At 34.1% G+C, this 14,475-nt stretch overlaps 1 protein-coding gene across 1 annotated transcript in view; it reads right to left on the reverse strand.

Annotated features, from left to right (window-relative positions):
- LOC129253053 (homeobox protein homothorax) overlaps window positions 1-14,475 on the reverse strand; it is a 258,126-nt gene that overhangs the window by 46,956 nt on the left and 196,695 nt on the right. The window contains exon 5 of the mRNA XM_054891285.1: window positions 7,606-7,754. Within this exon, the coding sequence (XP_054747260.1) occupies window positions 7,606-7,754 (149 nt within the window). The remainder of the gene's footprint in view (window positions 1-7,605; window positions 7,755-14,475) is intronic.

The following is a 14,475-nucleotide window of genomic DNA, read 5'->3' on the forward strand; positions in this document are numbered from 1 at the left end:
GACGCAGGCCGGGCCACACACCAAATCCTGGGTTTCAACATCAATGAAATATCAATAATAACAAAATTATTTTATAATGCTCATTATGTTATATGTACACATAGATGTAAATTGTTAACTTATATCTGTAACCTGTTAATTTTTATCTGTAAATCGTCTGTAGAAAAACCGATACAAACCTATAATAAAGGACTAAGATTTATGTCGATAATCGATATATAGCAGCAATTTTCGCTTTGATAGACGCATAGAATTGTTTTTGTAAATGTTTCAATTATGAAGGAATATTTCCTTAGAGTCAAATTATCCGAAACGTGGATTTTCCAGTAGCTTAGCTACCCAAAATATACTCCACGGAACACATAACAGTGGCTTCAGAGTAGTACGGCGATACTTTGAGGCTTGCTTTAAAAGTTGTTCTGATCTAAATCCTATTGAAAGCCTTTGATTAGATGTGAAGAAAAATATTCATTTTAACAAATTTGGAAATTTTCATGTACTGTAAAAGAAGCCAAACATAAGTAGGCGGGTGGAAATTCCGCAAAGTAGCTGTAAAATCTTGTTGAAGTCAATGTGTTGGGGATGCAATGATTTTACAATGATTTGCAGAAAGCAATGATTTCTCTTCAAAATACTAACTTTTAGTTAAAATATTTCAAATGCCTTCTCCAAAACAAAAAATGAATTGTTGTTAATTAGTTGCACATTTCCGCTTGACTTTCAAGCAATGATATCACAGTATTTAAGAAATAAGTTTTCGGCCTGCGCATTTTACATACTCTTCGACCGCTTTTCAGCCGGAAGTGATTGCCTTCTAGAAAGCTTGTAAAATAATCTGATAAAAGTATTACAGCGATGTGACAATAAAAATACCTCATTAGCTAATAGTAGCATCTAGTCTTGCAGGGCGGCGCAGGCTGTATGTCACAGGCGTACCTCATCGGTATACCATTACTTAGATTTGTGTATCGGAACATTCTAACATGCATGGAAACTAATTAGCCGATAAGCTCAAACGTTGGTCCTTGGCCACTCTGTTGCCCGAAATGAGCTTCAATCATCATCAATATGGACAGAAAGTATTTGTATATAGCCTGATATATTCACATTGCACTGAGCATTGGATGCTCACGCAATCCAGCTGAGAGTGCAGCAAAACATCTCCTGCCGTAGCTGCAGCTATCAAGGAGTATTAGAACTGTGTAGTTCAGACAACTTTAATTCCCTGAATTTACTTAGGTTTCTAAACTCCACTTAATAATCGTTTTGCATAGCAGCCGCCGCATCCGAATGAGCTGGTGTTTAACTACATAGATTCGGTAGTGCATGGGCTTGAAACCCCGGTGACGAAACACAAACTGATAGTTTTTTTTTTGTTTGTATTTCTGCCATGAAAAAGCTGCTCATGAAAAATCATCTGCCGTTCGGGGGCGGTATGAAACTGTCGGTCCCTCCGTTTGTGGAAAAACATCAAGACTCACATCACGAATATTAGGAAAAGCTCAGCCAAATATCTAACAGAGGGCGTAAGCGACAAATATACATATATAAATATGTACATATTATACATATATGTATACTATAAATTTATAAGACATTTTTTATCCGGGACACGTCGGTTCCCTCTTCTATTGTTAAGGTCTTATTGCTCATGCTTACACAGTTGAATTTTCACAGGTTGAATAAGAAGTTCAATGTAAAAAAATTTGACTACCCTGAATTTACACGAGGCGACTTTTAGTTGAACAACAGTTTATTGAAAATTATAGACATGATTAGTTTTTTTTTATGAAATATTTTTACGCATAAGATTAATTTTAGAGAACAAAATTCCAGACTTTGACGTAAAAATTTAGTAACCGAATTGGTAGAAATTGGCTTATCGTAATCAAAATTTTTGCTGAAAATTTATTTTATAGCACAATATTATCCAGATTAAAAATGCCATTAATACATTTGAACTTATAAAGTTTTATTTATTTCATTTTTAAGTGGACCCGAAACATTTTTTTAAACAAGCGTATGCACTGGTATATATATATGTATGACTGTAAAATTTTTTTTTTAATTTAATATTTAATTATATTAGAAACGTTGCTATCACCTTCTTCACTGTGGGCACCTTCTCCCTCACCTCTACTTCTAGCGATCTTTCGAATAAAAACATGCCTAACCCTCCAATACGCCCAATCTGCTCGTTCATTTGCTAACAGCAGCAGCTAAACGTCGAAACGGATGGCAGCCATACTTAATTTTACGCTCGCTAACGTAAGCTTTGCGCTTGCTAGTAAATTGTCAGGTGGCGTCAGCGTGCAGCAACAACAACAGCCACACAAGAATAACAACCATAGTAACAACATCAGTAGCAACAACTACTGTACCCAACAATAATAACAAAACCGTACTGTTGTAGAAAACAACTACACTGTCGTCAAAGTAGCTTAAGCGAAATCCAACAACAATAGCAAAGCGACACAACACATTTCAACCAATGGCAGCAATAGTGGCTACTGTGCAACAATAGTAGCTACAGCAACAACAACCAAGCGCGGCGGATGTGTGTGCGCATAACGCAACAACAAAACGCATACACAGTAAAATATCACTCCACCTACCGAGCGGTGATGGGAGTGAGCGAGCTCCAATGGGCGCCGCTGATGGCTACGAGGTATTTAATTGTTGGTGTGTGTGCGTGCGTTTATTTGCTGAGTGCAGAGCGAAAAAAAGTACAAATAAATGAATAAATATTTTTAATCGCATTTATGAGCAACGCAAAGAAAAACTAAAATGATTGTGTGTGTATGTATGTCTGTTTGCATGTATGCCAGTACAGTGGGAGAGTCTCAGCGCGAAAAGTGAGATAAAAAGCACGTATGTACATACATATGTGTCTGTATCTATGTAGGTGTATATGTATACCATATATATGCCAGGTAAATATATTTACATACATATTTGCACCACATATGTACAATGGCTACTCATATTTAGATACACGCAACAGTCTTTGAGATACGCAAGAAATGTGTGTAGTTGTATGCGCGATAGTAAAAATAAATAATAATAAAAAACTATAAACGAAAAGTAAGCAAATAGCGTGAGTGATATTCATACAAACTTATATGGCATACAGGTATGGTAACCCGTTAATGGCAATAACAACAATGATAAAGCCGATATCAGCTTGTTTAATAACAATGGCAGTAGCGTTTAACAACAAATGAGAGGAATAACTAACTACATAATAAAAATAGCACTGCAGTAACCGACTGCCGGCGCCTGAAGAGGGAAGGTGACGCAACGGCGCAAAGATTCTTATCAAGCACATGAAAGATAGGCGTACAAATACATATGCACATGCTGTGTTTGCATATAGAGGGTGTTCTTTCTAGAGGCGCAGAAGTTTCAATGTCGTATATAAAAAAAATCGAAAATATTTTTAACATATTGTACATGAAATTAACTTTATATAACATTAAATTTTATGTTACTTTGTGTTTGAGCTTGATTCCCGTCATGTGGCTGCCGCGATTGGCGCGTACATGGCATAATCTGGAGGCTTAATTTTCATACGGACATTACACATTTCGCAGAAAATAATCAAATGTGGCAAATGCTAAATGATTTCTGGTTTATAATCCGAGGCATATGGCTTTATATATCAACAAAGAAAGTAGTATAAAATAAACGAGTAAAATCACACAAACGAGTTGGCCAATGATGGCCTCAGCTCAAAAGATGTATTTTTTTTTTGGATGTCATCATTACGTACTCAATAAAGGCTTGTGCACTGCTGTGGCAAGCTAAATCATGTTTTTCCCCAATAAATTTGACTAATTTGCCAACGTTGCTGCGGCGTGAGTCAACCCATGATGAATTGCCAGGTCATATTAATCGAAAAACGACCATTATCCGTGCCAAATTAGCTGTCACAGAAAACAGTGCTTTAAAGTATATCACCTCTAAAGAAACACCCTTTACATTTACATACATACATATGCGTGTATATGGACAAGTATGTCGATTTGCTAAACGCGCTAGTTACAGTAGTTTCCATCCGCTAGTCGCCCTCCAAATTATTACTTGTACATAAAAAAACAAGGCTTATGCCAGTTTCGCATTTTCTAATTTCTATGTTTTCCTGTTTTTATTTAATAGTAAAAGGAAATCGTTGTACTCTTCTACTAGCGCTGGCTGACTCGGAAATATTAGCAATAGCTGTGGCTTAAGTCATACTTGCACAGCACCACAAATCAGACTTGGCTGCTTATGAAGTTGTGCAAGTTAGGTTAGGAAATAGTCGTAGCTTTTGACTTTGGCTTTCTGGAAAACAATTTGCATGCGGTTAACTGACATTTTGCGGCCATATTCCGAGCACAAGGTAAAGGAAAGTCATTGGGCTTCACTAAATGTTGGCTTCTGGTAGCCTATTGGCAACTGTTGCTTATAGAAAGTGCTGCACAGTTAATTGCTTATCACTTCGATGTCACATTTTGCGTTCAGTTTCTTGAATTTGAAGCTTTCTTTAAAAAAAATTGAGAGTTTGATAAGAAAATAGGGAAGTTGTAATTATTTAAGAAAATAAATTATATGCTCAAAACCTCAAAAATAGCATATTTTAATTCTCAAAAAAGAAAAAAAATTTTTAGCATTCTTTTAAATTTTCAAAAACAACAACATAGGAAATTAACAACAAAATACATTTACTTTTGTATTAGCGGTTATTTTCTCAAATTTTCGTAAACAGTTTTCTTTCTTATAAAACAAAACAAAAAATAAATAATTATTTATGTGTTACACCGTGCAACAAAAATCTACTTTTTTATTATCCAGGAAAATTTCCACATGCATTCACCATTTATATTGTAGTGCTGCACACTAAGTTTTCGTTTTCTCATGACCATCTTCAAACTTTATAATGCAAAATTGAACCAAAAAATTGTTTTAAGTTCTTATCTCACTCTATGATGATAATAAGGGTATACACGAAAGGGGATATAACCAGCTATTTAATAAAATCTGTTTACTTTTGCCAGAACAAATACAGATTTTTTATAGTATTCATTGGAAATACACTTTATTTCACAGGAGCAAAATTCCTCTATTTTAACTACATTTCTTTAAAATAGACCAGCCATAAGCTCAGACTAGAGTATCGACAGAAAACTTATAGGGAATCCTGACAAGAAAAGTATACAATCCGAAAAATCCGTCCATTGAAAATGCCGATCAACTTAAGGAAAAAAATCTCAGCACATATTAGGAAAGAAAAGAAACGGAAAGACTTGAAGGACATTTAAAATTCTCATAGATGGTGAGTACGTCTATTACTGCTGAGGCTTCGTGAGAATATGCGTGATCAATGTCGTCAACCGATAATTTTCTTCGAATTCAACACAAATAATTTCTCAAAACATCAGCCAACTAAAAAAAAGTAATATAAACAGGCAAGCAACAGAGGATTTAAAAACAAAGAATAACTTGGCATATTTCCAAAATCATTTGCGGTCCCATAGCTTTATTAAAAGTTTTGAGACCATTTTGCTTATTTTGCTTCCTTCAAATTTTTACATTCTTTTTTTAACACTCACGCATTTTCGGTTAGCTTCAGCATGAATAAATAAAATGTGAAAAAAATAAATATTGAGAGTATTGAGAAAATCCCAGTCAGTGTGGACGCAAAGTACAAAAATTTACGAAAAATGTATGTATGGCTTTCTCGGCTAATATCTCGTAATGGTTTGGTGAAAAAGAACACTATAAATATTTTTATGCAGAATGAAACAAGAAATATTCCGCCGGTTTTTATCAGGTTGAGGCGAAGTTTTTAAAAATTATTTTTTTAACAGCAAAAATAAATATTTGAAAAAATATTGTATCATATAAGCTTCATCCTGTGAAATTGAATATCTAATGTATATTCATTCCACATATTGTATTTTAAGAAATATGCATTTCTACAGCCGTAGAACCTCAAAATGAAAAATTTGTTTCAAGAAAAAAACATACAAAATGCGTTATTTTTATAATATTTCATAAAAATTGTTGCACGCTCAGCAAAGCATAGGCACTTATTTAAAATTATTTATTTTTCATCCACCTAAGCACATAAAAATCGTAAGCTACTAATCGAAAACTACTTATTTTTGTTTAACAGTGTTTGCTTGAAAATAAAAAATTATCCTTAACATTCATAGAAAAATGTAAGATTTTTATGAAACTATTATTAGAGCTGGTCTTTGCGCACCTGCGTTAAATTTTTAATAGTTCATGCTAAGCAAATTCGTGCTTTCGCAGTTGAAAAGGGCTAAGTGAATTAAATTTTTGTTAAGAGAATTTTAAACACAAATACGGTATATTAAAATTAAATAGCTTAGCAAGTGTGGTAACACACACACATACTACTATACATTTATAACATACAAAAATAAATGCGCGTATACACTTTTATTTCATCTGTTATTTTTTTTTCATTTGCTAATATTTTCTCTTGATAAAAGAGCGATAACCAAATACGGCAACACAGCTGTGCTTATGGCATTCTGTAATTACAATTTTGTGCTGCTGCATTCTTTGGGTTTTGCAACAACTTTTGTTAGAAACTAGTAAGTACCCTTAGAGAGGAGCTCCTGATTGTGGAATTAGTTGTGCAACTAGAAATATTATTTGAGATAAACATGTAATTAATAACAGGTCATGTTTGAGAGGTCGTTGTGAGCTTTATAATGCGAGTTGCATGCTGACGTGTTTTTGAAAATGTCGTGGAAAATTTTCTAGCAAAACGGATTGTAAAATGTGGGTAACATACGCACATACATTTGTGTATAAAATATTTATATTGCAAAAAGCTTAAAAAAATAGTAAAAGTAAATATGCATATTTCCAGTTTTTATAAGTTTAGCGTAGTGGCAGGTTGCCATGTATTTTATCTATTTATTTATTTATTTATTAGAAATATAATTATGATTATTTATATTGCATTACGAAAAGCGCTATTAGCTAAGTCTATCGGCCTACCTATTTATTTTAATATCATTCGTTTTGATTGAAACTATAAACTCTAACCGATTTGCATTAATGCATCTTTTCCTAAGCAAACTGAATCTTCCCTTGAATTCCTTCTTTTGATATTTATTTGTTTTTCATTCACCACTTGGCAGCCTAACTCAAACATCCGCTGGCATTTTATCACTTTTTTGTTTTGTGCCAAGCGAAAGCCAAAAGTTGCATAAAATAGCACAAATCTTTTTGATTTATAAACGTACAACTATAAATCTAAAATATTTTGTGTAAACAGAAAATTTGAAAATGTTCATTTAAAAAGCATAGCAAACAGCAAGAATAGGTAATCAAATAATAATAATAATAATGCAACATTTTTACAACAATAAAATATACATATATGTATGCATAATTTAACTCAGCCGTGCATAACTGCGACGGCATTGAATTAGACATTAAAGATTTATCGCAATATCGCAAGATTCACACAAATTTGTGTTAAAAGAAAATCTTAAAAGTCTTATGAAACCATATTAACGTGCTTATCTTTATAAATTCCTATACACTTGCATACATAAATATATTTCATGCGTGCCTACTCACCGTTAAATGCTGAAACAGCCACGCTCTTAAGATATTTGTTGCTACTTTTGGAAAAATGCCACGTTTCTTTTGGTTCTTTTTACCATTCGCATCGTCATCCTCTTCGCCTGTGCCCTCGCCGCTGCCTATACTGGCATTACTGGCGTCACCTAGAAGGGAAAAAAAGAAATAATTATAAATGTTAATTTGAAACTAAAAATTAGTTTGGAAAAAAATTTATGTACTAAATTATTTATGAACTAAATTTTCATGAACCTAATTTTCACAGCGGAAATCGAATAATTCATTTTTGTAGCAAATAAGTAGCGCAAAAGATTATGTGCAGCGTTAGTTATTTGAATTTTATTACTTTCAACGCAGATGGTGTTTGGATGATAACGATTCAAGTTGAACTTTCATACTAAATTAAATAGTTTCCGCAATAAAATACATAATAAGCGCCCAACATAAAGCTTTCATATTAAATGAATAGCTTTCACACCACGCCAACTAGCTTTCGCACTCTAGCGGTTCATATTCATTCAATATTCATTTAATATTTATAAGTTTTTCTAATTTTTTATGAAAATAACTAAAAATTTCATATGAAAACTAAGAGTTTACCTAAATATATTTATTTTTCAAAGCTTTCACTGAGCTACTTTAATGGATTTTTCTTCGAAAATTTCTTTCAAAAATATTTTTTTTTTTCGTTTTTTTCTTTTTGAAATGCCTATATTCGGCCGCATTAGCCGCATGGGTTGGTGGGTGATTACCGTTCGGTAGTGTCCGAGTTAAAAACCCTGTCTGCGCATGAAACACCAAATGATAGAAACGGTTTTTTTTAATGACGGTTGCCCATCGGCAGGCAATGGCAAGTATCCGATTGTATTTCTGCCATGAAAAAGCTTCTCATAACAAGATCAGCTGCCGTTTGCAGGCAACATAAGACCGTAGGTCTCTCTATTTATGTAAAAAATCAAGACACACCACACAAAGAGGAGGAGGAACTCGGCCAAGTGACCAGAAAGCAAGCCATCCATTAAACACCAGAAAAAAGTGTTAAGTGAATAAGATAATTGAACTCATACTATGTAATTGCAATACGAAAGGAAGTTTAACATTTCGTAAATCATATCACATTTTAATATTTCTCTTTCTTTGTTTTGAAAAAGTATGTAAGGTGCAAGTTTCAACTAGGTAAAAAATCACACTGATTTTTTTAATTTGTTTTTAGTCGCTTTCTAGTGAATTTTCTCCGTTAAAAGCCTACTCCACATTTTTTATATGAAAGAAAACACCCAACACCGTCAGCAGAAAAAATTGCCAAAGGTCAAAGCAAATTTTTGAGCCACTTCAGACTTGCTCTTTATTATACCAAAACTGCTCTTTATTATATAAAAACCCCAAATATTCTGAGTGAAAAGTTTGAAGTTTAGGTGAAAATTTGACGAGTTGTATAGGTAAATTATTTCGAAACTTTGCTTTATGGGGCTTTTGTTGTTGTATGAACTATATTTTTATGAAACAATAATTGATAAATAGTCACTACTTGTCAATATGTGGCGTACACTTTGTTTTGACGCCAGCCGTACAGCTTAGAAATATAGTTTGAAGGAAATCCATGTGTATTGCTAAGCTTTTATTCGAATATAGGCAATAAATTGATTTTCTGATACAATTTTTTCTCGCAACGCGTTACAGAGTAGACCCATGATGGAAAGAATAACAAAATGGCACCTATCGTGGTACCGTTACTTTTCTCTCAGCGAATTTGACAATGAGTTACGTCGTTTTAGGGCCAGTATGGCCAGATTACCATTTTCGTAACTTGATTTAGGATTTTTTGTTTTTTGCTGTTTAGACGCGAAGTTTTACTTCTTTTTTCATGACATTTTTCTTGCCTCCTCTAATTAAAAGCAATGTTTATAATTTTGTAAAATACACATTTTATTTAAATTAGTTCAATAATTCACTTAGTTTTATTTAGCTTTACTTTTTTTTAACATCTGGTCGCATTGCCCGCGATTGCAGTTCTTCTTGGTGTACTTCTGCTTTCAGCAATCAAATCTCTCTCTCGCTACTGCAGTGTTGCCTAGCTTTGGATATAAAAATGCACTAAAATGCCCTTTTAAAGAAGTTAAAATACCAAATGTTTATTGACTTACTTGAAGAACTTTGTATGCGCGATAAATTGTCTTTAAAATGTGCGTTTTTTTTTTGCAATAAATGTGTTATAGTTATGTACAATTTAATTTATGAGTTTTTTGTTAAGAGAACGACTTTTTTGCTATATTTGAGGTTATGTAACAAAATAAGGTACTCTTTTTGTAAAAATTTCGTTATGGTTTCTTCAGTATTTTCTGGTATTTTGTTGCTTTTTCTACCATGAATACACCTCTTGATGCCCTATGTACCACTAAGGATTTAGGACCGGAAGAAACGATTACTCCTCTATAGTTTTAATTAGAATTCAGTAAATTCAAACGCAATCTTGTTTCTATCATTCTTGGAGTAGACCTTCTGATGCTCTCACTTAACAATGAAGTCTTGATGTTATATAATTAAACTTTCCATTTGAGTGCTTTAATTCCTCCAAAGAAAGGCAACTTTAAAATTGAGCTCTCGTTTCGAAAGCTTTAATATATTATATAAACGAATATTCTGCGGCTTTAGTAGTCAACATTAATACACTTTTCGTTGTCGATAGCTTTCGCTGAAAAAAGAGAGCTTTCACGTTTAAATTTTTTCATTCCAAATAACTTTTTAAATTGTTATTTTATCATTGATGCTCGTTTTTTATTTAAATCTGAAAAGTTTATGTTGCCCACCAACAAACTACTACAACTACTCCACCACAAGCTATGCTTATATCTACAATACCCCTCAAACAGATCACTCCACAAACTCCACACTTCCAATCTCTCCGACTAAACAATTTGTTTGTCCGCGTGTTTACCTCATTTCGTTTGTTTGTAGAAAATTAATATTTGTCATTATGCTCGAATGCAACGCATAATAATGTCCATGCATAATTTCGGTGTTAAATGAGTGTTTGGTTAATTTTCAGTCAAGTTTATCTAACTATCCGTAAATTGTTGACTCGCTGCCTGTAGGTTTTTGTAGATGTTGGCTTTGGTCTGAGGCAGCCTGCTTATGCGAGTATGTGTGAGTGTAAATTTATTTACTCCTTGTGGATGCGTAGACTTACATCAACGTTGCTTAAGATGCTGCCTACAAACATTACACACATCCATATCTACCAATAATTACTGCCACTTGCTAACTACTGACTTTCTGGCGGTAGTTGCATCTAAGCACGCATACACACACACATGCATGTGTGTTATAAAACGGTATTGTTCATGTGTAATATTATCATGTAATGCGTCTCATTGTTTCGACTCTCAACATAATGTTTATCATTTCTCTGTTTGATATGTAAAATACGTAGTAAGTAGTTTACTTGCCGCAAACAACTTGAAATTTTCTTAGACTGTTGGAAATGTTGTATACACGCACACACACACGCATGCATACATCGTACATACTTAGTTTAAGTAGACATTTTCTGAAATCTTGAAAAATTATGTTATTTATGTGCGCTAGAGAATATAAAAGTATGTGTGTTGGTTGATTTTCAACGCAAATCCTGCCACAATTAGTACGGAAGTTAGTTAAGCTGTGGTTGTTAGGTAAATTTCCGGTTGAGTTGACTCTTGGCCGGCATGTCAAATAAGTCTTAGATAAAGAAGTGATAAGAGTCCAGGTGAATGTTAGTACTTTGTACAGCGATATTTACATAGACATCGGTGTATATACTTGGATATAATGGATACTTAGAATTACAGCATGGGAACGCTGAGGGAGCTGAGTTGTTCTGTGGCACCTTATGGTGCACTGCTCAGATAACAAAAGGACACGAGTAAATAGCAAATTTTGAATGAAAACCCAAATTTCATTTTAAAACGGTTGATTAGATTAAAATGCATATCCTGGAAATTACTTTAAGCAGCATTTATTAAATGAGGTGCGCATACTGGAGTTTTTGGAAAAAATAAATAAATGTGATACCAAAAGTTTTGCAGGTTTTTGCATAAGTAGAATGGATGAATAAATACCAGGAAAGTGCTCGTTGATTAAAAAGTATTCATAGCGACTCCTATTAATTTATACGAATGCAAAATTTATAAATTGTGGCCACGTAAAAATCTAACTTATTTTTATAAAGGGGTTTTCAATAAGAGCGCTACAACTTTTGAACTTTTTTGAATAAAACACAACCGGTTTGACTTTTTTAACTATTTTTTTTTTATTATCGAGTTTGAACATATACATTTAAGTATGAAATTCGATTTCTTTTGCATGACCATCGCGTGCACGTTTTACGAAGTCCAATCGTTGAACCCAATTTTCGACCACTCTTTTGCATAAATCGGCCGAAATTCCAGCAATTTAGCGTTCAATATTGGCTCTGAGCTCACAAATCGTCGCCGGCTTGTTACTGTAGACCAATGACTTCACATAACCCCAAAACGGGACGGCTTGTTAAATGGACCGTAAAATGGCCGTATTGCTCTTAAAGTAGCAGCAACAGAACGATTATTTTCATAAAAAATTTGCACGATTTGCAATCGTTGCTCAAGTGAGTAGCGTTCCATGATGAAATGTATACTAATGAAGTTTACAAATGACAAGCGAAAAATAAAAAATATTGCGTCATTCGCCCTCCCTATCGGAAAAAATAATAATAATTGCTAAATAATTCAACTGGAAATGCTCGTTTAATGAAATGTGTACTACATAGTTCTGCTGGTCAACGATCTGATGCATTACCGTTCGTTCGAAATTCGCTAGTGACGAATAATGCGACAATCGCTGGCAAAATAAATGAAATCTCTAGCTAAGTTTCGCTAGAGAAACAACAAATCGCTTTCGCACTAGCTAAATTGCTACAGCAAGGTAATGAAACTCATATCGCTCGGTACGATGCAATAAATTTTTCATACTGAATTCGTCAGGCAAACGAATGTGTGCTGTCAAGGCTTGAGCTTAGTACTCACTCCTGAGAGTCAGTAAAATCGTTACTGGTGCAACGCGGGAGACGAACTACAGAGTAATGGAAGCCAATCGGTAACCTTTGAGATTATATTTTCTTACGGCTAAGCCTTTTTCTTCCATTCGAGTAATTGAGTCCGCAATTATTATTCTCTATCCAAGACCAGAACTGGAAATTTTGCTTACTACGTCTTTGTGAAAGTTCCACCAGTTAGTGTGAAGTCTGTTAAACACGGAGACTGTCGTTCGTACAAAAAGTAGAGGTAAGAAGGACGTAGTTATTAATTTTTTAGTACTCCTCACTACTGGCCCCTCTTTATCACTGATCCTACATCATTTGCTATTCGAGCAATATATTCACAACCATTCCTTTACGAAAATCGCCAATCGAAATAAAGACATCATTGTTCGATTCCACTATCAATACACTAAAAACCACTTTAATCGTCTAGAAATCAGAGTTTACTTCAAAATAAACTCGGCAAATCTATAAATTATGTATTCATTGCATAAGTGTACATTCTTAGTAAAAATGTGTATGTATATGTGCGTATAGGTGGCATGTTTGGATGCTGCAGCATTCCTATGGCATGTGTTGCACCCGACAGGCGTACACATACGTATCTACACAGGCCCATTACAAGTGCTTTTGCACATCGTTATTATAACAATAAGCAACACGCTCAGAAGATTAATTTTCAAGTTGAAGTACAAGTATGTACTTGTGTACGTATGTGTAAGAGTGTTTGGTAAGTGGAAGTGGATATGGAAATAGGCATGGAAGTGGAAATGGTAATGGTAATGATGGTGAAGCGCGGATTGTAAGCTTTAGTTGGGTTTTTTTTTTGGTGTTTTTGTTTTTTTTTTTTTGCTGTTCATTTTTCCACTTGCGAGGGAAGTAGAAACTTAAGCATTATACGCAAGTATTTACATATCAAGTACGAAATTACACAAACATACAAATGTGGATACAAGCCCCTCCGTGCTCCCAACTTTGTTGCATTGCAGCTGTGGCAAGTAGCTGAGTGCCGCCTCGTCTCGCCACGCCATACCACGCAGAACTGTCGTTAAAGACGCTGGTAGGGCATCTGTTGTGCACTGTGACTCCTTCCTGGCAAACAATCACACACAAACATGTAAATAAGGAGGTGAATATACATATGTAGGTATGTTTGATTGCATGCCTGTCTCGTTGGCTGCGCCGCCGTAAATGCATTAATCAATTTCATGTTCTTTTCCACTGATGCTTTTACGATTTTACGATGAGTCTTCGCGCATTCGAGTGCTTATACAGCAGGAGCAGCTACAATAGCATATGTGCATACATACATATATACGTACATTTGAAAGTGCACCAATGGTGCAAGTGGCGCGCAAGTGTGTCGGGCAAAAATTGTGCCTCAATGCGATTGGGTATGGCGAATGTGGCAGCAATGTGGCGAAATAATCAATTTCGAGCATCATAAACAACTTTTAATGAAGTTGTAAAAAGCCTTTATATGTATGTTTGGTATACTTTTTATCGCATGCATTTGTGTGTGTGCGCATTTTTTGATGTTGCAAGCAGTAAAAACTATAAACTCTATAATCTGCCACTTGTGCACATCAAATTTTATACTTTTCGCAGCGTTTATTAGATTTATGGATTTTTGAGAGATTTTTGTGTTATATTTTTTTAATTTTTTTATTTACTGCTGAAATTTGAATGAATTATTATTACGCGTGTTTTCGAAACTATTTTGAATTTTCATTTTTATTGTTGTTTTACAGAGTTTGATTATTCAGCAGATGCACGCACTTATACACAATTCAAATTGATGTATGTATGGATAC

Source organism: Anastrepha obliqua, chromosome 1 (genome assembly GCF_027943255.1).
Source record: "Anastrepha obliqua isolate idAnaObli1 chromosome 1, idAnaObli1_1.0, whole genome shotgun sequence".
Classification (NCBI taxonomy): Eukaryota; Metazoa; Arthropoda; class Insecta; order Diptera; family Tephritidae; genus Anastrepha; species Anastrepha obliqua.